The 22,402-nt window shown below is 34.8% G+C and overlaps 1 protein-coding gene across 2 annotated transcripts in view; it reads left to right on the top strand.

Annotated features, from left to right (window-relative positions):
- Positions 1-22,402, top strand: part of FREM2 (FRAS1 related extracellular matrix protein 2) — a 271,893-nt gene that overhangs the window by 209,099 nt on the left and 40,392 nt on the right. For both annotated transcript variants that reach the window (XM_023526177.1, XM_011385559.2), the window contains 5 exons: positions 17,887-18,079; positions 19,170-19,274; positions 20,803-20,930; positions 21,020-21,154; positions 21,927-22,053. In XM_023526177.1, coding sequence (XP_023381945.1) covers positions 17,887-18,079; positions 19,170-19,274; positions 20,803-20,930; positions 21,020-21,154; positions 21,927-22,053 — 688 coding nt within the window. The remainder of the gene's footprint in view (positions 1-17,886; positions 18,080-19,169; positions 19,275-20,802; positions 20,931-21,019; positions 21,155-21,926; positions 22,054-22,402) is intronic.

The raw sequence follows: 22,402 nt of genomic DNA on the forward strand, positions 1-22,402 counted from the left end.
TTTTTTTTTTTTTGCTTCTTTTTTCTTTTTTCTGTTCTTATTGGATGTTTTCTGCTACTTTTTCTTCCAAATTGCTGATTTGATCCTCTGCTTCATTTAATCTGCTACTGTATTCTTCATTTCAGTTATTGTATTTTTAAATTCCGATTGGTTCTTTTTTATTATTTCTATGTCCTTTTTTATGTTTACTATCTCTTTGTCGAAGTTCTTACTGAATTGACCTATTCTTTCCCTAAGTTCATCGAGCACCCTATAACTAGAGTTTTAAACTTCATATTTGTTAGGTTGCTTGCCTCCATTTCATTTAGATCTTTTTCTGGAGTTTTCTTCTATTCTTTGATTTAGGATATATTTCTCTGTTGACTCATTTTGGCTGCCTTTCTGAGTTTGTTTCTATGTATTAGGTAGATATGCTATGTCTCCCAGTCTTCACAGGGTGATCTTATGTAATAGATGTCTTGTAGGGCCCAGTGGCACAGTGTCCCTGGTCACCTGAGCTGGGTGCTCTAGGAGTGTCCCTTGTGTGAATTGTTTGTGCACCCCTGTTGTAGCTGAGCTTTGATTCCTGTTGACACATCAGTGCACAGGGTTGACCCTCAGGTTGACTGGCTGTGAGAACTGACCATGACCACAGAGGAGACTGGCCCCACATAACTAGATTTTCCTCAGCAGGCCTCTGGTGCCTGCTAAGATCATGCTATGGGTATGCCATTTGTGGAGCTAAACAGGTGGTGCTTTATTGAAATGTCAAGCTGTCCACGGGATGTGTAGATTTTGAGGCCTCTTGGGAGGGACTCCAGTGCAGACCAGGTCAGCGGCTGCCAGTGCCAAGCTTAGGACTACCTGGTAGGAGCTCCATTGTTCTTAACTGCCTGTGTTGGGGCTGGAGGCCAGCTGCCTCCAGCACCAAGCCTGAGTTTTTTAGTAAGAGGTACAGGGCACACTGAGGCCAGCCACCACCTACCTGGGGCCTGCAGAACTTGGAGAGTTTTTAGAAAAGTTTACAATGTGAGATGAGGCCTATGAGGCACAACTGCTGAAAAACCAAGGGTGGTACATGAGTTGAGTGGAGCAGGGTCTCTTGGGGTCACCAGAATGGGTTGAGCAGTGTTCACCAGGTTAATGCAGATTCAGATTTGGCACCCACTTGTGCCTGAAGGCTGTGTTGGGGAATGGCTCACCACAAAGACAATGACAACCTTGGCCCCGAAGCCACACAATTCAGTTTCTCCATGTATGTCTCTAATGCCTTTTAAGCTTCTGTCCCTTTGCTGGAGCTTAGAGTCAGTGTTTGTGAGCAAATGAGTCTATGTATATGTCCCTTAAGAGGATGTCTGGGATTCCAGCAGCCCTCTGTCTCACCAGAACAGAACCTCCACTGATTTTCACAACCAGTTCTTATGGGGACTCCTATTCCCAGCTCTGGATCCTTGGGCTAGGAATCCAAGTGTGGGGTTTGGCCTTCACCTCACTCCTCAGGGGCTACCTCTACAGCCAAGATATCCCTCCAGAATCTCAACTGCCACACATGGGTTTCGGACCAATCCATTTCACATCTCTATCCCTCTTACCGGTTTCAACATGGCTTCCTCTTTATATCCTTAGTTATAGGAGTTCCTTTCAGCTAGTCTTCAGATGGTTCTCCAGGTTGATTGTTCTATAATTTATTTATAATTTTGATGTGATCATGAGAGGAGGCAAGCACAATGTTTACATACTCTGCTATCTTGACCAGAAGCCCCCACTAAAATCATTCTTAATAGTTACTTTCTAAAATACAAAAGCAGATAAATAGGAAAAGAAAATCAGATAAATACAAAAGCAGATAAATAGGAAAATAAAATGATTCTGCTCCACCTTTTTTTGAAAGATATTTTTGAAAAGAAACATTTAATTGTTTAGATTTGCAATAAAAAATGCTTTTAATTAAAAATAGTTTTGATGTGAAACTCTCACTTTATTAGGTAAAAGGATTATGAAAAAGCTGCAGAAATATAACCCCAAATACAGTTTGCATTAAAAACATGAAATTGTAATATATTAATGAGAAGACATAGTGTAATATTGGAAAACTAAATGTACTTTTTCCTAATTTCTTGGTTTAAAAAATAATTTTTTTTCTTTTTACTGTATTTGATTTAGAAACATGAGACTTTGGGGCTAGAGTATTTTTAGAAGTCATTTCTTCTCAACCTATTATTTTGTACTTCGTACACTAATTTACTCTTTTTTACATGTAAGCCACTCTAAATCATTTTGTAAGAAATAGCAAGAATCCAAAATGTGTAACTTTCATAAAGTATGTTACTTTCTATTGCATCAAATATGTCAATTACTTTTTCAATAATATTTTTTTATAAAAGTAATAGTATCACTGTGGAAAACTGGAGAACTAAAAACATGTAAAAAATATCTCACTCATCATCTCACTATCATTGTACATGGACATATTTTTTAGACTTTTTCAATATACATACACATTTTTACTAGTAGCAGCATAATATTTTTATTGAGATAATTAACATATAACATTATGTAAGTTTAAGATGTACCACGTTTTGGTTTGATATGTTGATATGTTGCAAGATGATTACTATAGTAACATTAGCTAGCACCTTTATCATGTCACAAATTTATTATTTCTTTTTTGTATTGAGAACAGTTAAGATTCAGTTTGTTAGCAACTTTTGAAGTTTATAATAGAGTATTGTTGACTATAATCACTATGCTGTGCATTAGATTTCCAGGACTTATTTACTAGTTGTAGGTTTTTACTCTCAAACAACATTTCCCCATTCCCCATCCTCCAGACCCTATACTCTCTCATTCTACTCTCTCTTTATAAGTTCAAGTTTCTTAGATCTCACATATAAGTGATATCATACAGTATTTATTTCTGTGTGATTTATCTCAGCATAGTGCCTTTGAGGTCCATCCATGTTGTTGCAAATGACAGGATTTCCTTCTTTCTCGTGGCTGCATAATATTCCATTACATACACACATACACACACACTACCTTTTTTATCCATTCATTTGTCGACAGACACTTAGGTTGTTTCCATATCTGGGCTACAGTGAATAATGCTGTAATGAACACAGGTGTGCAGCTATCACTTTGAGATACTGGTTTTAATTCCTTTGTATATATATCCGGAAGTGTAATTGCTGAATTATATAGTTCAATTTTTAACTTTTTGAGGAATTACTATATGGTTTTCCATAGTGGCTAATTTACATTCCTGACAACAAGGGTTCCCTTTTCTCCACATCTTCCCCAACATTTGTTATCTCTTATCATTTTTATAAAGGCCATCTTAACAGATGTGAGATGGTATCTCATTGTGGTTTCGATTTGCATTTCCCTGATGATTACTAATGTTGAGTACCTTTTTATAAATCTGTTGGCTATTTTTATATCTTCTTTGGAAAAATATCTGTTCAGTTTTTTTTACCCATTTTTAACTGGATTATTTTCTCGTTTTTTGCTATTGAGTTATTTATATATTTTGAATATTAGTGTCTTATCAAATATATGGTTTGCAAATATTATCTCCCATTCAGAAGGTTGTCTTTTCAATGTATATACTATTTCCTTTGTTGTGCAGAAGCTCTTTAGTTTAATGTAGTCCCATCTGTTTATTTCAGTTTTTGTTACATGTGCCTTTAGTGTCTTATCCAAGGAATCATTGCTTAGACAAATGTCAAAGATCGTTCTCTGTATGTGTACTTCTGAGCGTTTTATGGTTTTAGGTCTTACATTTAAACCTTTAAAACATTTTAAATTAATTTTTGTTAGTAAGGTAAGGCAGAGCTCTAGTTTCATTTTTTTTTTTTTTTGCATGTTGATATTCAGTTTCCTCAAAACTGTTTGTTGAAGAGACTGTTCTTTCTCCATTGTGTGTTTTTGGCATTCTTGTCAAAAATTAGTTGACTATACGTGGGGGTTTATGTCTTGGCTCTCTATTCTGTTCCACTTATCTATGTGCCTATTTTTATGCCAGTACCATGCTGTTTTGATTAGTAGCAATATAATATTATTTATACCATTTTATATACTGCTTTTTAAATTAACATATTGTGAACATTCTCTTATGACCAGGATAATTCTTCAGATATAAGACTTTTGATAGCTACATGATATTTCACCTTGTGGATACACTGTTATAACTTTTTAAATCATTCTTTTATTATTATTTCTAATTTTATTATTGTAAATATCCCATAAAGTTGCCATTAATACTAAAAAAAAAAAAAAAGTGGACCAATATTGACTCTTATTACAAGGTCTTCCTCATGTATCTGGTACCACAGACATTCAAAAGGGCTTGTAATTAGACAGAAGCCTAGGTCTATTTCTTCCACATGTTGTGGATGTGAAGACTGCTACTACTCAGAACTTTGGCTAAGAGTTCTAACTTATTAAAACAATGTCCTCAACTGAATAACTAAGTACAACCTTTACTGAGATATCAGGCTATTGAGATCTATGAGTCTTCTTTGCATGTTCACAAGCATCATTATCTTGATGATGTAGATTTTTGACAACAAAAGGAGCAACAGAAAGAAGTTTCAACCAGTGGGAAATCTCCAACAGTAGCCCTCAGATAAAATTTTATCATCTCTGGCTTGGTTTTCAATCTTTAATGTAAGCACAAACCACATATCCCACATAAAGGGGTAGAAGTATGATTGCAAAATATTTTTAAATGATTATTATTTTCAATATGAGTAGTCTAATTAAAAATCTTGAGTACTTCCGGTCAAGATGGCAGAGTAGGTAAATGCTGTGTTTGCCTCCTCCTATGACCACATTAAAATTATAACTAAATTACAGAACAACCATCATTAAAAACCACCCAAATAAAGACTAGATGAACAAAAATCCTGCAACTAAGGATATAAAGAGACCATGACAAGACTGGTAGGAGAAGCAGAAAAATGGAATGGGCAGGTCCCATGCCCACAGTGTAACAGTTAAAAATGGAAAGAGATATCTTGACTGTAGAGGTCCCGCCTGAACTGCAATGGGTCCCAGCACCTAATGGAGCTCCCCCAGCCCAGGACACCAATGCAGGGAAGAAGAGTTCTCATAACATCAGACTATGAAAACCAGTAGGGATTGCATCCAAATGAGATGGAGGGCTGCTGGAGACTTAGTTGCTTCTCTTCAGGGGCCCACACATGGACTCACTCACTTACAAACTCATTCACTCTGAGCTCTAACAGAGGTGGAGCAGCTAGAAAACTGCCAAGAACATATTGGGAGAAATTGAATTGACTATCTTTAGAGAAAGATCAGGAAAGGCAGGAGTCAGGACATCTCTATCCAGGGATGTAAATGCTGGCAGGTGCCACTGTTCCTTTGTTGAATGTTCCTCCCACCAAGCTGGCAAGTGCGGATGGTTGCAAAGTTTGTGCTTTCCATTAACTTAGCTAATACTGTTCAGCCTGCTCTGGTGATTCACTGAGACCCTGCTCCACTTAACTCTCTTGCCCAGCCCAAAACACTTGTAGCACTTTTTCCACAGGCAGTGCATGAGTTGGGTGGAGCAGGGTCTCATAGGTTCTCAGCTTATACTGGAGACTTTCCTAAAATCCCTCAAAGGTTCACAAATCCCAAAATAGCAGTGGCTGCCCTCAGCATGCTCTGTACCTCTAGCTAAGCAGCCCCAAACCTAGAAAAAGTAGTGACTGGTTTCAATTTGCCTTGTACCTTCCATCAGGTGGCCCCAAGCCTGGCGTAATCTGTGGCCAGTGTTGGCTTAGAACATAGCTTTAACTAAGAGGCCACAAGCTTGACACAAGTGATAACTTGCCTCAGATTACAATATGATACCCACCAAAGGGTCTCAAACCCAACACTAGTGGCCGTGGGCCCAGGTTTGTAGCATAGCCTCTCTCAAATGACTACAAGCCCAGCACAAGTGGCAATCAACCACAGGTCACTTTGTAGATTCTAACAGGAGGCCCAAAGCAAGGCACAAATGACACCTGGAATTGGCCTGCACCACAGACCCTCCCAGGAGGCTCCAGAACAAATAAACCTGGTGCTACCTTAAGATAACACCAGAGCAATACTCAATCAGCTCACAAATGACATATCTGATGGACGATCTTAACTGACACCAGAGCCTTGCTAAAGTGACCTTTGCTCAGTGGAGTAAGCCTCACACAACACTTGTCAGCTGTAGTCACAGCCAGCTAGCAGAAGCAGTCAGCCTGAAGTCAATCCCACCCATTGACATGCCAACAGCAATTAGAGCTCAACTACAAGAAGAGAGCACACACAACCAACATAAGGTACACACTTGGAGTAACTGGCTAGGGTGAGTAAGGCGACTGCATTACTGAACTTTATAAGACACCTATTACATAAGGCCACCATGACAAGACTAGGAAAAATAGCAGATCTGCTTAATATTTAGAAACAAACACAGGGAGGCAGTCAAAATGAAAAAGAAAAATATCCTAATGAAAGAAAAAGACAAAACTTCAAGAAAAGAACTAAACAAAATGGAGACAAGCAATCAACCTATTGGTTATAAGGATGCTCAATGAACTTAGGGAAAGAATAAATTAACTCAGTGAGAACTAACAGAAAGAGATAAAATTACCAAAAAAAAAAGAACCAGCCAGAAATTAAACTATAATATTGATAATGAAGAATACGTTAGAAGGAATCGAATACAGATTAGATGAAGCAGAGTATTGAATCAGCGATTTGGAAGACAAGGTAGCAGAAAACAATCAGAACAGCAAAAATAAACAAGAACCAAAAAAACAAGAGGATAGTTTAAGGAACCTCTGAGACAACATCAGGTGTACCAACAGTTGCATCACAGAGTTACCAGAAGGAAAAGAGAGAATGCAAGAGATTGACAACCTATTTGAAGAAATAATGATGGAAAACTTTCCCAACCTGGCAAAGGAAATAAATATGCAACTCCAGGAAGCCCAGAGAATCCCAAACAGGATGAATCCAAAGAGGCCCACACCAAACCACATCACATTAAAATGCCAAAAGTTAAAGACAAAAAGAAATTTTTTTAAAGTAGCAAGAGAAAGCAGTTAGTTATGTATATGGAAACTATCATAAGACTATCAGCTGATTTCTCAACAGAAAATTTTCAGGGCAGAAGGGATTGGTAAAAAATTTTCAGTGATGAAAAGCAAGGACTTTCAACCAAGATTAAAAATGAAAGCTATTATTTAGAATGGAAGGAGAGATAAAGAGTTACCCTGACAAGAAGCTAAGCCAGTATTACAAAAAAAAAAAAAATGTTGAAAGGACTTCTCTAAGTGGAAAAGAAATGAAAAAAATATAAATAAGAAAAAATATAAATAAGAAAAGAAAAAAATCTCATTGACAAAGAAAAACACTCATTAAAAGCAGTGGCTCAACCAACTATAAAGCTAGTTTAGAGGTTAAAAGACAAAAGTAAGAAGATTATGTAAAATACAGTGATAAGAGATACACACAAACACACACAAAGGAAGTAAAAAATAATGACGAAAAACATTAACATGGAGGGGGCGACTAAATATTGTATTTATTTTAGAATATGTTTAAATTTAAGTGACTATTAACTTAAAAGAGACTGCTATAAATGTAGGTTGATATGAATGAAGCACATGGTAACTACAAACCAAAAATCTACAAGTGAATACAAGGAATGAAGAGAAATGAATCTAAACACAACACTACAGAAAGTCATCATCATACTAGAGAAGAGAGCAAGAGAATAAAAAAGGAACAGAGAAGAACTACAAAATCAATCAGAAAACAATAAAATGGTAATAACTACATACTTCTAAATAATTACTTTAAATTTAATTGAACTAAATACTCCAGCCATACACTGTAGAGTGGCTGAAAGGATAAAAAGAAAAAAAAAACTATACATATACTGCCTATAAGAGATACATTTCAAATTGAAAGACACAAACAGACTGAAATTCAAGGAATAGAAAAAGATAATTCATGGAAATGGAAATAAGGAAAAGTTGGAGTAGCAATTCTTATATTAGATAGAATATAGACTTTTAAACAGAGACTGTAACTAGAAACAAAGTAGGGCATTTCATAATGATACAGGGATCAATCCAAAAAGAGAATATAACTTTTGTAAAACATCTACTCACCCAATGTAGGAGCACCAAAATATATAAAGCAAGTATTGACAGAAATGAAGGGAGAGATCCACAATAATACAGTAATAGTTGTGGACTTTAACACTCCATTGACATAAATGAATGGATCACCCACACAGAAAACCAACAAGGTAGCAGTGGCTTTAACAACACATTAGACCAGATGAACTTAATATTTTTAGGTCACTTCACCCAAAAGCAGCAGACTATACGTTCTTTCAAGTGCACATGGAACATACTAAAGGATAGATCACGTTAGGCTACAAAACAAGTCTCAATAAATTTAAGAAAATGGAAATCACATCAAGCATCTTCTTCAATCACAGTAGTGTGAAACTAGAAATTAGTTACAAGAGAAAACTGGAAAAACACACAAACATGTGGAGGCTAAATAACATACTACTAAACAATGAATGGGTTAACAATAAGATCAATGAAGTCATCAAAAGAGACCTTGAGGTAAATGAAAATTAAACCACAATGAGCTTAAATCTGTGAGACACAGGAAAAGCAGTTCTAAAAGGAAAATTTATAATGATACAGGTCTACCATAACAAACAAGAAAATTCTCAAATAATCAATCTAATCTTATACCTAAAGGAACTAAAATAAGAGAAACAAAGCCTCAAAATTTCTAGCAAACTCATACAACATAACACCAAAAAAAAACAAAGGATCCAATTTAAAAATGGCCAGAGAACTAGAATAGACATTTCTCCAAAGAAGATATAGAGATGGCCAACGGAAATATGAAAAGATGCCCAACATTGCTAGTCATCAGGGAAATGCAAATTAAAACCACAAAGAGCCAGCATCTCACACCTGTCAGAATGGCTATCATCAAAAATGAACGAAGGACAAATGTTGGCTAGGATGTGGAGAAAAGGGAACCATCGTGCATTGTTGATGGGACTGCAAATTGGTGTAATCACTATGGAATAGTAATGTTCATCAAACAAATTAAAAATAATATTACCATATGACCCAGCAATTCCACTTTTGGGTATTTATCCAAAGAAACTCAATACACTAATTTGAATAGATATATGTATCCTTGTGTTCATTGCAGTATTATTTAAAATAGCCAAGAAATGGAAACAACCTAAGTGTTCATTAATAGATGAATGGATAAAGAAGTAATACATATATGCAATGGAATATTATTCAGTCATAAAAAATGAAATCTTGCCATTTGTGACAACATAGATGGACCTAGAGAGTATTATGTTAAGTAAAATAAGTCAGAGAAATACAAATACCATATGATTTCATTTATATGTATAATCTAAAAAGCAAAATAAACAAACAAAAATTTTTTAAAAATAACCTCATGGATACAGAATACAAATTCATGGTTGCCAGATGTGAAGGAAGTTGGAGGGTGGGCAAAAAAAGGTGAAGAGATTTAAAAGCGCAAATTGGCATTTACAAATTAATTATGAATATAGTCAATAATGTAATAACAATATATGGTGTCAGATGGGTACTGGACTTATTGTGATAATCACTTTGTAAGCAATATAAATGTCTAATCACTATGTTGTACACCTCAAACTAATATAATATGTCAACTGTAATTTAAAAATTTTAGTTTTTAATTTAAAAATAAGATTTTTGGTATAAGAATGTAATCTGTGCTGTCTACTATGATAGCCATTAGTCATCCATGACTATTGAGTACTTGAAATAGATCAAACTCTAGGTTACCACAAGAATCAAATGAAATCAAATAAAAATTAGTCAGGGAGCTATACATGAAGTAACTTATTCATAGGAGATGAATATTAATAGTTCTCTCCTAAATAGTACACTCAGTAAGATTTGAAGAGTATAATCCTAGCAAAAATTATTCTTAGTGTCTAGAAAGTTTAATGTTAATCCATGCCTAAAGCATAAATTTTTAATGGCGGTTTATTACAATCACAAGATGAAATATTAACCTTAATTACCAGTGACACATGGATTGACTTAATCACCCTATTACACTATCGAGTGTTAAAACTGCACTTCAAGATCAGTTTCTCAATGACCGCAGTAATATCCACCCTTAAGAAATACTATCTCAAAGGACTTTGGTTGCAAGGCCCCTCTCTGCTGGCTAGATTAGCAGATAATAAGGAGTGCTAACTACTACACAGTTGGGAATCAAATAATTTGCTTGGTTGATGATATATATATTATATATATAGTGATTAAAGTCCTCATTTTGTGATTTGAATTTACTTTTAACTGCATGATAAAATATTAAATTATTATCATGATTTAAATAATTCAGTAACTCATGTATATAATTGCTGTTGTCAGCTCAGTATGGAAGGAGAACTAGACTTGTATCAGAAAGCTTGACGCAAACTTCTGGGAAATATAATCAAACCTAACTTCATTTCCTCTTGTGTAGAAGAGGATGGTTGTATTTTCTCAGCTATTTCGAATAACTATTTCAAGAATTAAATATGATAACCTTTATTAGGTGATCTTAGTACTACTCTCAGCTTGTTTGGAATACAGTGAAGTGTGATAGAGTAGAAAATACATGGGCCAAATGCTGAGTTCTAATATTGACAGAGCCACTCAGAGGCTTAGAGAATTCTGTGGGAAATTTGCTTTATTTCTTTGAGTCTTAATTTTTCCCTCTCTCTTTTCTATCCATCATTTATCCATCCATTCCTCTAATCATCGACACATACATAAAAATATAATTATAGGGATGAGTAAAAATATTGATAACTTTTACTGTGAACTTAACACAATGTATGAAATGTGGTAAGTGCTTAATAAACAAATGTTAGTTCATCTTCCCTGACCCCCTAATGCACCTGCAAAGTATCTGAAAGAGGAAAATATAAATTTTAAGCAACATACTTCATTTCAATTAATTTTTAAAGAAATCTTAAACATATATGAACATATATGTGTCCATATCTTCCTTGTTTTACTTTCTCTTTCTTTATATAATAATTTAAAATTACCTTATAACAGTATCTTATTACTCATAATAGCCAAAACTAGAAATAATCCAAATGCCCATCAACTGATGAATGAATTCGTAAAATGTGGAACAAGCATACAATAGGATGCTACTCAGTAATAAAAGTATTGAAACATGCTACAACATAGATTCACCTTAAAAACAGGATGAGAGTTTGTAGAAACATGGCTGAGTGAAAGACATCCCCAGATCTCTCCCCTTGAAACAATAATAAGCTGAACATCTAAAACTCACCAAAAACACCCAAAATGCATATCAGCATGTCTGAGCGTGGGATCTGCGCATAAGATCTACCACAGGTCAGAACCCCAAGTGTCAAGCAGTGGACTGGGAGAAATAAAGAAGCTGCCTCTCACAGCTACGAGAGCTCCCTGTAGGAGGAGAGGAAGGAGAAAAGGTGCTGTGAGTTCCCTGAACAGACCTACCTGGAAGTGCTAGGAGCTCCATATGGCAGGGCCCAGTCTTCAAGGCAGAAAGAAGAGAAACAGGATGGCAGAGAAGTGGAAATGGCAGAGAAACAACAGTTGATTTTGACTAGACACAGCTGCAAAACTAAGGCTGAGCTGCAGCCCCCAACCAACAACCCACAGGGACCCAGGAACCATCCCCCATATCCTCTGAGATCCAACACCGCGGAGTCCCAGGGGAATCTGAGCAAATGCTACCGAACTATCGCTAACACTGACAGAGACTGAGACTGAGGGTAGCGAGCATGATTATATATCTACAAGGGAGGAAAAAAAGCATTATTCAGGCTTTATATAAAGCAGAGATCCAAGAGGCATAGATGCCACCTACTAGAAACCAAAAGAAAAGTGCCTTCTTTACAACAGACCAAAGAGGGACCTTTATATAATAAATCTTTCTGGAAAAAAAGCAGAACACACTTCCATTAATACCCAAGTGGAGAAACAGTCCATTAGTACCACAAACAACAAAGGTGACAAGACATCTCAGAAAGAAAGAGACAAATCTCCAGAAAATAAGCTTACAGACATAGAAATATGTGGCTTAGAAGACAGAGAATGCAGAATGGTACTTCTGAAAAATTCAGTGAGTTCCACAACGAGTAATATCAATAATTTCAGGAACTGAAAAAACAACTAGATGAGCAGAATGAGTTTTTTAGCAAAGAGATTGAAAACCACAGAAGAACAGAATAGATATTCTGGAGATGAAAATAACACTGCAAAGGTTGAAAAATGAAACAGCAAGCTTTGGAAATAAGGTTGAACAAATAGAGGAAAGGATCAGTGATATAGAACACAGAAATTTAGAAATAAATCAGAAGGAGAGAGAAATCAAGGAATGAAAAATAATGAAAGAGAAATACAAGAACTAGCTGATACCATCAGGAGAGGAAATATAAGAAAAAAGGAGATTATCAAAGATGAGGAAAAGGAGTAGAGACTAGACAGCATTTTCAGACAAATAGTTGATGAGAATTTCCCAAATGTAAGGAATGAGCTGGAGCTTGGAATTCAAGAAGTCAACAGAACACCCAATTATCTCAACTCAAGAAGGCCTTCACCAAGACACATTGTACTAAAATTATCAAAAATCAATGACAAAGACAGAATTCTCAAGGCAGCCAAGGAAAAGAAGATGGAAACTTATAAAGGAAAACACGTTAGATTATCATCAGACTTCTCAGCACAAACCTTACGCACCAAAACAGAGTGCAATCAAATATTCAAACTATTATGTGAAAGAAACTACTAGCCTAGAATAATGTGTCCAACTAAGCTTGAGGGAATTCTCCACTACAAGGCCTGCATTACAGGAAATACTGTAATGAAAATGAAAAATGAAAAAATGAAAAAAAAAATACATAATTAGAAGTTGACTATCAGGCAAATAGAAGCAGAGGAATGCAACCCTTACTAAGAAAAAGGGAGGATTCAAAGATACAGATTTGCAAAGGGGAATGGAGATAAGACATGCACAGAAGAAAATGGATGACTGTATATATATAACTATTCTTTACATATTCATAATAGTAACCAAACACCAAAGATCAGAACTGAAGTATATAACATAAAACAAGAAGAACCAGAGACAAAACCCACAAAAGCCATCCAAAATCAAGAAAACAGAAATACAAGGATAAGGAAGCAATGGAAAGATCAAGCTACCAGAAAGCAAAAGATAAAATGGCTATAAGAACACCTTTTTCAATAATTACCCTAAATGTAAATGGACTAAATTCACCAATAAAAAGACACAGTTACAGATGGAGCAAAAAACAAAACCCAACCATATGCTCCTCCAGGAGACACATCTCAGTCCCAGAGACAAATATAGACTCGAAGTAAAAGGGTAGAAAATGATATTTCAAGCAAATGGCATTCAGAGAAAAGTGGGAGTAGTGGTATAATATCGGACAAAATAGACTTCAAACTAAAATAGATAAAGAAAGATACTTCATAATAATAAAGTCAATCATGTACCAGGAAGACATAACACTTATTAATATCCATGCTCCCAATTAGAGAGCCCCAAAATATGTAAAGCAATTACTATCAGAACTAAAGGGAGAAACAGACAAAAACACTATCATAGCACGGAACCTAAATACCCCACTGTTGGATATGGACAGATCATCCAAACAGAAAATCAGTAAAGAAATAATATCCTTAAATGACTCATTAGACTAACTGGACATTATTAACATTTACAGAGCCTTTCATTCCAAAACAGCTGCTTATATATTCTTCTCTAGTGCACACGGAACATCTCAAGAATCAACCACATACTGAAACACAGAGATAGCCTCATAAATATAAGAGGGTGGAAATCATGCCAACCATATTCTCTGATCATAATGCTTTGACACTAGAGAGTAACTACAAAAAGAAACAGGAAGAACCACAAATAAATGAAGATTAAAGAACATGCTACTGAAGAATAACTGGGTCAGAGAAAAAAATAAAGAGAGAGATAAAGAGGTACATAGAAACAAATGATAATGATAGTACAACATATCAAAATTTTGGGACACGGAACAAGCAGTCATAAGAGGAAAGTTCATATCATTACAGGCCTATCTCCAAAATCAAGAATGAGCCCGAATAAACGACTTAATGCTTCATCTTAAAAAACTATAAAAGGAAGAACAAATGAAGCCTAAAGTCAGCAGAAGAAAAGAAATCATCAAAATTAGAGCAGAAATAAATGAAATTGAAAACAAAACAAATGATAGAAAAAATAAACACAACAAAGAGCTAGTTCTTTGAGAAGGTAAATAAAATTAACAAACCTCTGGCTAGACTCACTAAAGAAAAAAGCGAAAGGACACAAATCAACAAAATCAGGGATGAAAAAGGGGAAATTACAACAGACACCGTAGAAATACAAAGGATCATACAAGAATACTATGAAAAAGTATATAACACCAAATTTAATAACCTAAAAGAATGGACCAGTACTTAGAAAAATACAACCTTCCTGGACTGAATCAAGGAGAACTGGAAAATCTAAATAGACTGATCAGCAGTATGGAAATTTAAACAGTTATCAAAAACCTACCCAAAAGTAAAAGTCCAGGACCAGATGGCTTCACAACTGAATTCTACCAAATATTCAAAGATTTAATATTTATTCTCCTCAAACTCTTCCAAAGAATCTAAGAAGAGGCAATACTTCCCAACTCATTTTATGAAGCCAATGTACCTTGATATCAAAACCTGATAAGAATAACACAAAAAAAGAAAATTACAGACCAATATCTCTCATGAACACAAATGCAAAAATCCTAAATAAGATGCTAGCAAACCAAATATGGCAACATATTGAACAGGTTATACACCATAATCAAATGGGCTTCATCCCCAAGGCACAGGAAGAGTTCAACATATGCAAATCGATTACTGTGATACACCACATAAACAAATTAAAAAATAAGAATCATATGATCATATCAATAGATGCAGAAAAAGCCTTCGACAAGATACAGCACCCATTTATGATCAAAACACTTAACAAAATTGGTATAGAAGGATAAACATAATAAAGGCCATATGTAACAAAACCTCAGCCAACATTATGCTGAATGGTGAAAAACTAAAAAAATCTTCCCTCTAAGATCAAGAACAAGGCAAGTCTGTCAACTATCACCACTGTTATTCAATATAACATCGGAGGTCCTGAGAGTGCAATCAGACAAGAGAAAGATATAAAAGGCATTCAAATAGGAAACAAAGGAGTCAAACTCTTACTATTTGAGGATGACATGATTCTCTATATAGAAAACCCTAAACACTCCACAAGAACACTACTAGAAACAAAAGCAAATACAATAAATTTTCTGATTATAAATCAATGTTCAAAAATCCATAGCATTCCTATACACTAATAAAAAGTATCAGATAAAGAAGTGGAAAAATAATTCCTTTATACCTAGGAATAAATTAACGAAGCATGTGAATAACCTATATAATGAAAACTATAAGACCCCATTAAAAGAAATCGAAGAAGATACAAAGAAATGGAAAGATATGCTGTGTTTTTTGATTGGAAGAATCAACGTAGTTATAACGACCATATTACCTAAAGCGTTATACAGATTTAGTGCAATCCCCATCAATATCTCATCGGCATTTTTTTAAAAAATAGAACAAAAAAATTATCAAATTTGTATGGAAGTACAAAAGATCCCGAATTGCCAAAGCCATTCTGAGCAAAAAGAATGAGGCTGGAGGCATCACTCTGCCCGACTTCAAATTATACTACAAAGTGAAAATAATCAAAATGGCATGGTATTGGCAGAAAAACAGACACATGGACCAGTGTAAAGAGTCCAGAAGTAAACCTATATATATATATATATATATGGGCAAATAATTTTTGACAAGAAAGCCAAAAATGTACAGTGGAGAAAGGAAAGCCTCTTCAATAAATTGTGATGAAAAAGCTGGAAAGCCACTTGCAAAAGAATGAAACGAGACTGTTGTCTATCACCACACACCAAAATTAACTCAAAATGGATTAAGGACCTGAAATATAAGACCTGAAACAATAAAGTGCATAGAAGAAAACATAGGAACTAAACTCAAGTAACTTGGACTGCCAGAGGATTTTTTGAATTTGATTTCAAAAGCAAAGGAAGTAAAAGCAAAAATAAACAAATGAGATTACATCAAACTAAAAAGCTTCTGGTCAGCAAAAGAAATCGTCAACAAGGTAAAGAGAGAACCATCCGAATGGGAAAACATATTTGCAAGCAATGCTTCCGATAAAGGCCTAATATCCAAAATATACAAAGAACTCGTACAACTCAATAACAACAAAAAACAAACAATCCAAATGAAAATATGGGCAGAGGACCTGAACAGACATTTCTCTCTAGAGGACATACAAATGGCAACAAATATATGAAAAGATGCTCAACATCGCTAGCTGTTAGGGAAATGCAAATCAAAACCACAATGAGATACCATCTCATACCTGTTAGATAAGCTATATTCAACAGGGCAAGTAATAACAAATGTTGGAGAGAATGCAGAGAAAAAGGAACCATCAGCCACTGCTGGTGGGACTGCAAATTGGTGCAGCCAGTATGGAAAACAGTATGCAAGTTCCTCAAAAAATAAGAATTGATCTACCATATGATCCAGCAATCCCTCTACTGCGTATTTACCCCAAAGACTTGAAAACATATCCAAAAAGATTTTTGCATAATCATGTTCATAGAAGTATTATTCACAGTGGCCAGGACATGGAAGCAACTGAAGTGTCTTTCGATAGATGATTAGTTGTGGTGCATATATACAATGGAATATTACTCAACCATAAGAAGACATGAAATACTGCCATTTGTGACAACATGAATGGACCTCGAAATAATCATTCTAAGCGAAATAAGCCAGACAGAAAAAGGTGAAAATCACATGATATCACTTATATGTGGAATATAAACCTAAAAGCAACAAATGAACAGGACAAACAAACAGAGACTCATGGACGTGGACTAGTTACTAGAGGGCAGAGGTGAGGGAAAAGGAGGGAGGTAGATGGGGTCAAGGGGGTCAAATATGTGGTGACAGAAAGAAATCTAACTATGGGAGGTGAACACACAGAGTAAATATATATATGCCTTATTGTTAAAGTGGACAGCTGAAACTTATTGGATTTCATTAACTAATGTCACCATAAAAAATAAATAAATTTTAAAAAATAGTATGAAAGAAGGTGTCTCAGATAACCACCTATTATATAATTCCATTTATATGAAATGTCCATAATAAGCAAATACATAAAGACAAAGTAAGCTAACAGTTGCCATTGTCTGGGGGGCAAGAGTGTAGGATTAAGGAAGTAACTGCTAATGACTATGAGATTCCTTTTGGAGGTGATGAAAATGTCCTAAAATTGAATGTGATGAAAGTTACACAGCTCCCTGGTTGTATTAGATAACACTGATTTGTCCACTTTAAATAGGTAAATTATATGGTATATGAACTGTATCTTAATAAAGCTGCTATAAAAATAAAAGGACTGTGTAAGTATACTATGCTTAAAATAATGCTATTTATCTTAAAGATTTCTGCTACATATCTTTTGTCGCAAAGGAAGGTAGTATAGCAACTATTTAATTGCTCCAAAATTAAGTGTTGTAAATGCTGTTATATTTTTTCCTCAATGATTACTCAAAATCTTCATGAGAGAAAGAAGAAAATGACTTGTACAAAATTAGGCTCATTTTAATGCTAAATCGTGTTGATAGATATAATTTCATTGTTTTAGGTCCTAAACCTAGTGCAGTCATATGTGACTCTTCGAGTCCCTCTGTATGTTTCCTACGTGTTCCATTCTCCCGTTGAAGTAGGAGGTTGGCAACATTTTGACTTGAAGTCAGAGCTTCGTCTAACTTTTGTGTATGACACTGCCATCTTGTGGAATGATGGAATTGGCAGCCCACCAGAAGCTGAACTCCAAGGTGGGTTAATAAAGACTTGGAAAACTAGTTTTCTTATCCTCTTGAATTACTTAAGAGAAATTTTTACTGTAGCTAAAAATAATAGAAGCAACTTTCAGTATATTTATTTTTTATATTTGACATTTTAAGATAATTTTATTTTTGACGTGGAAAAATTTTAACTAAATCATATTAGTACCTCAAATTTTGTGTAGTATGTGACTTTTAAATATAACATCCACATATTATGGATATTTAACTTTCATAGTCATTCTAGGAGATTAATTATTTGTGTGTTACACAACAGAGTCTATATATTTCCCTAAGTTATAAAAAAAAATAGAGGAAGTTCCAATTGAAAATAAAGAATGAACCCAAGAGAAAAAGTTACACATTTTTGTTTCTAAAAATGGGAGGTACATTTTAAAGTCTGGTATAAATTGTGTCTTGGATTCTAATTCTAGCTCTAAAACTAAATAGCTGTGTGATCTAGAATGTATTGCTTTTTTATGGCACTCAATTTCTTCTGAAAGATAGACTAAACTTCTAATATTCTTTCTGTTTTAAACTTCTATTATTCTGTGATACTTTTTCTGAATGTCTTGGAACAGTGGTGGTATGTCCCACCAAATATTGGATCCATAAGCTCTGCACAACTTTGTTTTAATCTTTATGTAAGAATCATAATTTCAAGTCCACAGCATAAAGTTAATTAATTCATTAATAGAATTAGTGCTGTTTCTTTCCAAGCATATACTATTGTTTTGGTTCCACGCATGTCTGAGCATCATGGCTGTGTTACTTTTTGTAAGCCAGAGGGAAAAGACTATTGATAGTGCATCTTAAAATCTGCTCTAGTAAACAAATTAATTTTACCTTAAAGCCACGTGAAAGGTAATATAATCACCCTGAATAATTATTCCAGATTATTTGACATTTTAATTTCATATTTTTCTTCTGCCTCTCTTACCACTCAGAATTATCCTGACAATACCTTTTGGCTAGAATGCTTAAAGAGGAGATGAATCTGAATTCATTTTTGGAAGAAATCCTGTACATTAGGAGTATCTGGTTACCAATATTTTCACTTCTGTGTGCTATCCCTTTGTAGGTTCCTTGTATCCAACCAGCATGCGCATCAATGAAGAGGGGCGCTTGGTCGTGAACTTCAAGACAGAGGCTCAATTCCATGGCTTGTTTGTGCTGTCACATCCTAGTAAGCCCTGTTACACATTAATAGCCACTCCTCATACCACAAGGGTAGAGTTTTGCCATCTTCACACATGTTTCAATATGCTTCCTTATGAACTTTGAAGCCCTCAATTTCAACTGAATTACATATGTGCATGAGGGCTTGATAATTGCTTGGCTACTTCTCATAATCTACCAAACCATCTTTATCTATGTAGACTTTTAGAGAAAGCACAAAACAAAAAAACTGACTTAATCTTAAATGGAGTTCTCCTTAGATAAAGAGCATAGCAACGATAATCCCCTTCTCTCCTGAAATTCCATTGTACAGAAAAATTGCATCTTAGTTTATTTGTTCAACAAGCACTTACTTCTCTGTTCACAACTATTTTCTAGGTACTGTAAGAAACCTTTATAATAGAGCCAGAAGTGTCACTTTACTATCATACTTAAGTTTCAGACATATTAACTAATTATGTTTAATTATTGGCTATGTAATTATATTGATAGTTGTGCTTTGAATATCAATAAGGTGGCAGTCACTAAAGTTCTATGTCTAAACCTTCTTTTAAATATAAAGGATATTTCATTAGAAGTACTTTTTTATTTAACTTTCTATATTACTAAACTGGTTTGAGTATTTTACTGGTATGCCAACTCATGCCAGACAGGTAAGGGAAAATAGTTCATTCATTGTCTTCTACATTCTCCTTTTTCTACATGTGAACTCTAGACAGCCACTGTATTAGTGTTAATTTTTGTATTGGCTTTAGTTTGGTTATTTATAACTATAATCTATTTTCTAGTTGCAGCAAAGATATGCATAAGGAATTTACTCAAGGATGTTTAAACAAATTTAAGTAACATTTTAATAAAAAATAAACCAAGCCAATAAGCTCTGCAAGAATTTTTTTCTGCATTACATTTACCCTGGCACTATAAACATATAAATGAAAAGCTATTCCATTCATTCAAGAGTACATCTACTTGCACTTTAGGTTGCCCAAAGGCCCTCTAATACAGATACTACTTCACATTTTAATATCTCTAATATTTAAACATTTAACTTTTAAAGGCAAATTTGAATTTGGGACATTGCTAGAACACAAAATTTTGATTTACCTAGACTGATTAAAATTATATCGTATTTATAAATTGGGTTTTCCTAGCTGTGTGAATGCTAATAGGCTGGGAAGTTCAGTTAATAGCTTTGGTGTACAATACATGCATTCACATTAGGCTTCTTTCACTTCTCTGCCTCTCTGGAAATTAGCCTTGAACTATTTGAGTATTTCTGCACAATTATCTTTGACAGAGTCACACATTAGAAAAATCACCAAATTAGGAATCAGAAGGCACACATCCTAGTTGTGTGATCTTAGGAGAATCGCACCGTTTATCTGCAAAATAAGGTTAATTATACCAACTCTGTTAGTTTGTAGGCTTGTTATAAGAATAAAAGCAAATAATGTATCATAAAGTACTTTGAAAACTTTAAACTGCTATGCACTCTTTTAACCACGATTCCATTATTGTTATTGACACTTTTTTAGCATCCTTCACAAGCTCAATGATCATGTCAGTTGATCATCCAGGCCTGACATTTTCCCTGCACCTAATAAGGAGTGAACCAACTTATAACCAGCCAGTCCAGCAATGGAGCTTTGTGTCTGACTTTGCAGTAAGTGACTAAGGCTCTTACTTAATTTTCCTTTTCTGCTGCCTCTGGTTGCATCTCAGATTCGTAAATGCCTTTTCTTCTCCTCAAAGGTACGTGACTACTCAGGGACCTATACTGTAAAACTGGTCCCATGTACCACTCTATCGCATCAGGAATACCGCCTGCCAGTCATCTGCAATCCAAGAGAGCCTGTCACCTTTGACCTTGACATTCGATTCCAACAGGTATGTCTCATAACATTATTTGCCCATGACTCATAGGATCCTAACTTGTTATTTGCTTGGTTTAGTTTTATTAGTTAAAAAAAAAAAGTTCACACAATGTCTTTAATTCCTGCATCTGAGAACAAAGGAAATCAGACAGGAAGGAAGAAAGAAAGGAAGGAAGAAAAATTGCCCTTTATCTTTTGTTGGTTTAGTATACAAATTCCATAGTTTAAGAGTATGCAAGGGTTTTGTTTGTTTGTTTGTTTGTTTTTCTCTTATGTGATCTTATCTTTTCTCTTCCTGGAAGCTTGCTGCCTTGGAGATTTGATAATTTTCCCCAGAGTTCTTTTGCACTTCTTCATCTAGTTCTTGATCTTCAAGAAGAATAAATATCCTGTAGTTCATGCCACCTCAAAATACCCAATCACTATGCATTAAAAGAAATGTGATGACATTTTCTGTACAAGAAATTATACTAAATGTTAACCTTCCATTGACCATGATATTTACAAGTCCCTTATATACACCGATAAACCAATGGAAATGAGCTCAAAATACACTATTTAGCCTCATTCAAAAAATGATCTAACCTCATCAGTTTTGTCTTCTCAAGAAGGGCAAAGCCAGTGTTAAAATTCCCTAAGGTGGTTTAGTTAAACATAAAAATTGTAATAAAGTGTTCAGCATTCTGCATGTTAGTGAACAGTAAGTGTGTGTATCTGTGAATAATATGTTTATGCAATATCAGAACAATCAATAACACATAAAAAAGTTTTACACTTGGTTTTAGGTCAGTGATCCAGTGGCTGCTGAGTTTAGCTTGAACACCCAAATGTACCTACTCTCCAAGAAGAATCTCTGGTTGTCTGATGGATCCATGGGATTTGGGCAGGAAAGTGATGTTGCTTTTGCAGAAGGTATCACTTTACAAATGAGAGAGCTGCTCTGTATGTTTTACATTGTATCTGTTATGCTTTGCTTTATTGGGATCATGTTTGAGGGAAAAAATTATAATCTCTTGTATGGTTTTAAGAAATATTACTGTATATTTATTACTGTGGTGGGAATGCAAGGGCCACTAAATTGGGTATATGTTACTGGGTGGTTTTATTTTTGGAGACGTCGATCTCTATTTCCCTTATTTAAGTGATTTTTGGAACAAGTCTGGGTTTTTTCGTGAATTTATTTTCAAATTTCACAATCTCAAATACTGTAGCTACATGAGATTGTAAGTGGCTCATGGGCAAGTATTGTGCCTTTCTTATT

Source organism: Pteropus vampyrus, unplaced genomic scaffold (genome assembly GCF_000151845.1).
Source record: "Pteropus vampyrus isolate Shadow unplaced genomic scaffold, Pvam_2.0 Scaffold737, whole genome shotgun sequence".
NCBI classification, from domain to species: domain Eukaryota; kingdom Metazoa; phylum Chordata; class Mammalia; order Chiroptera; family Pteropodidae; genus Pteropus; species Pteropus vampyrus.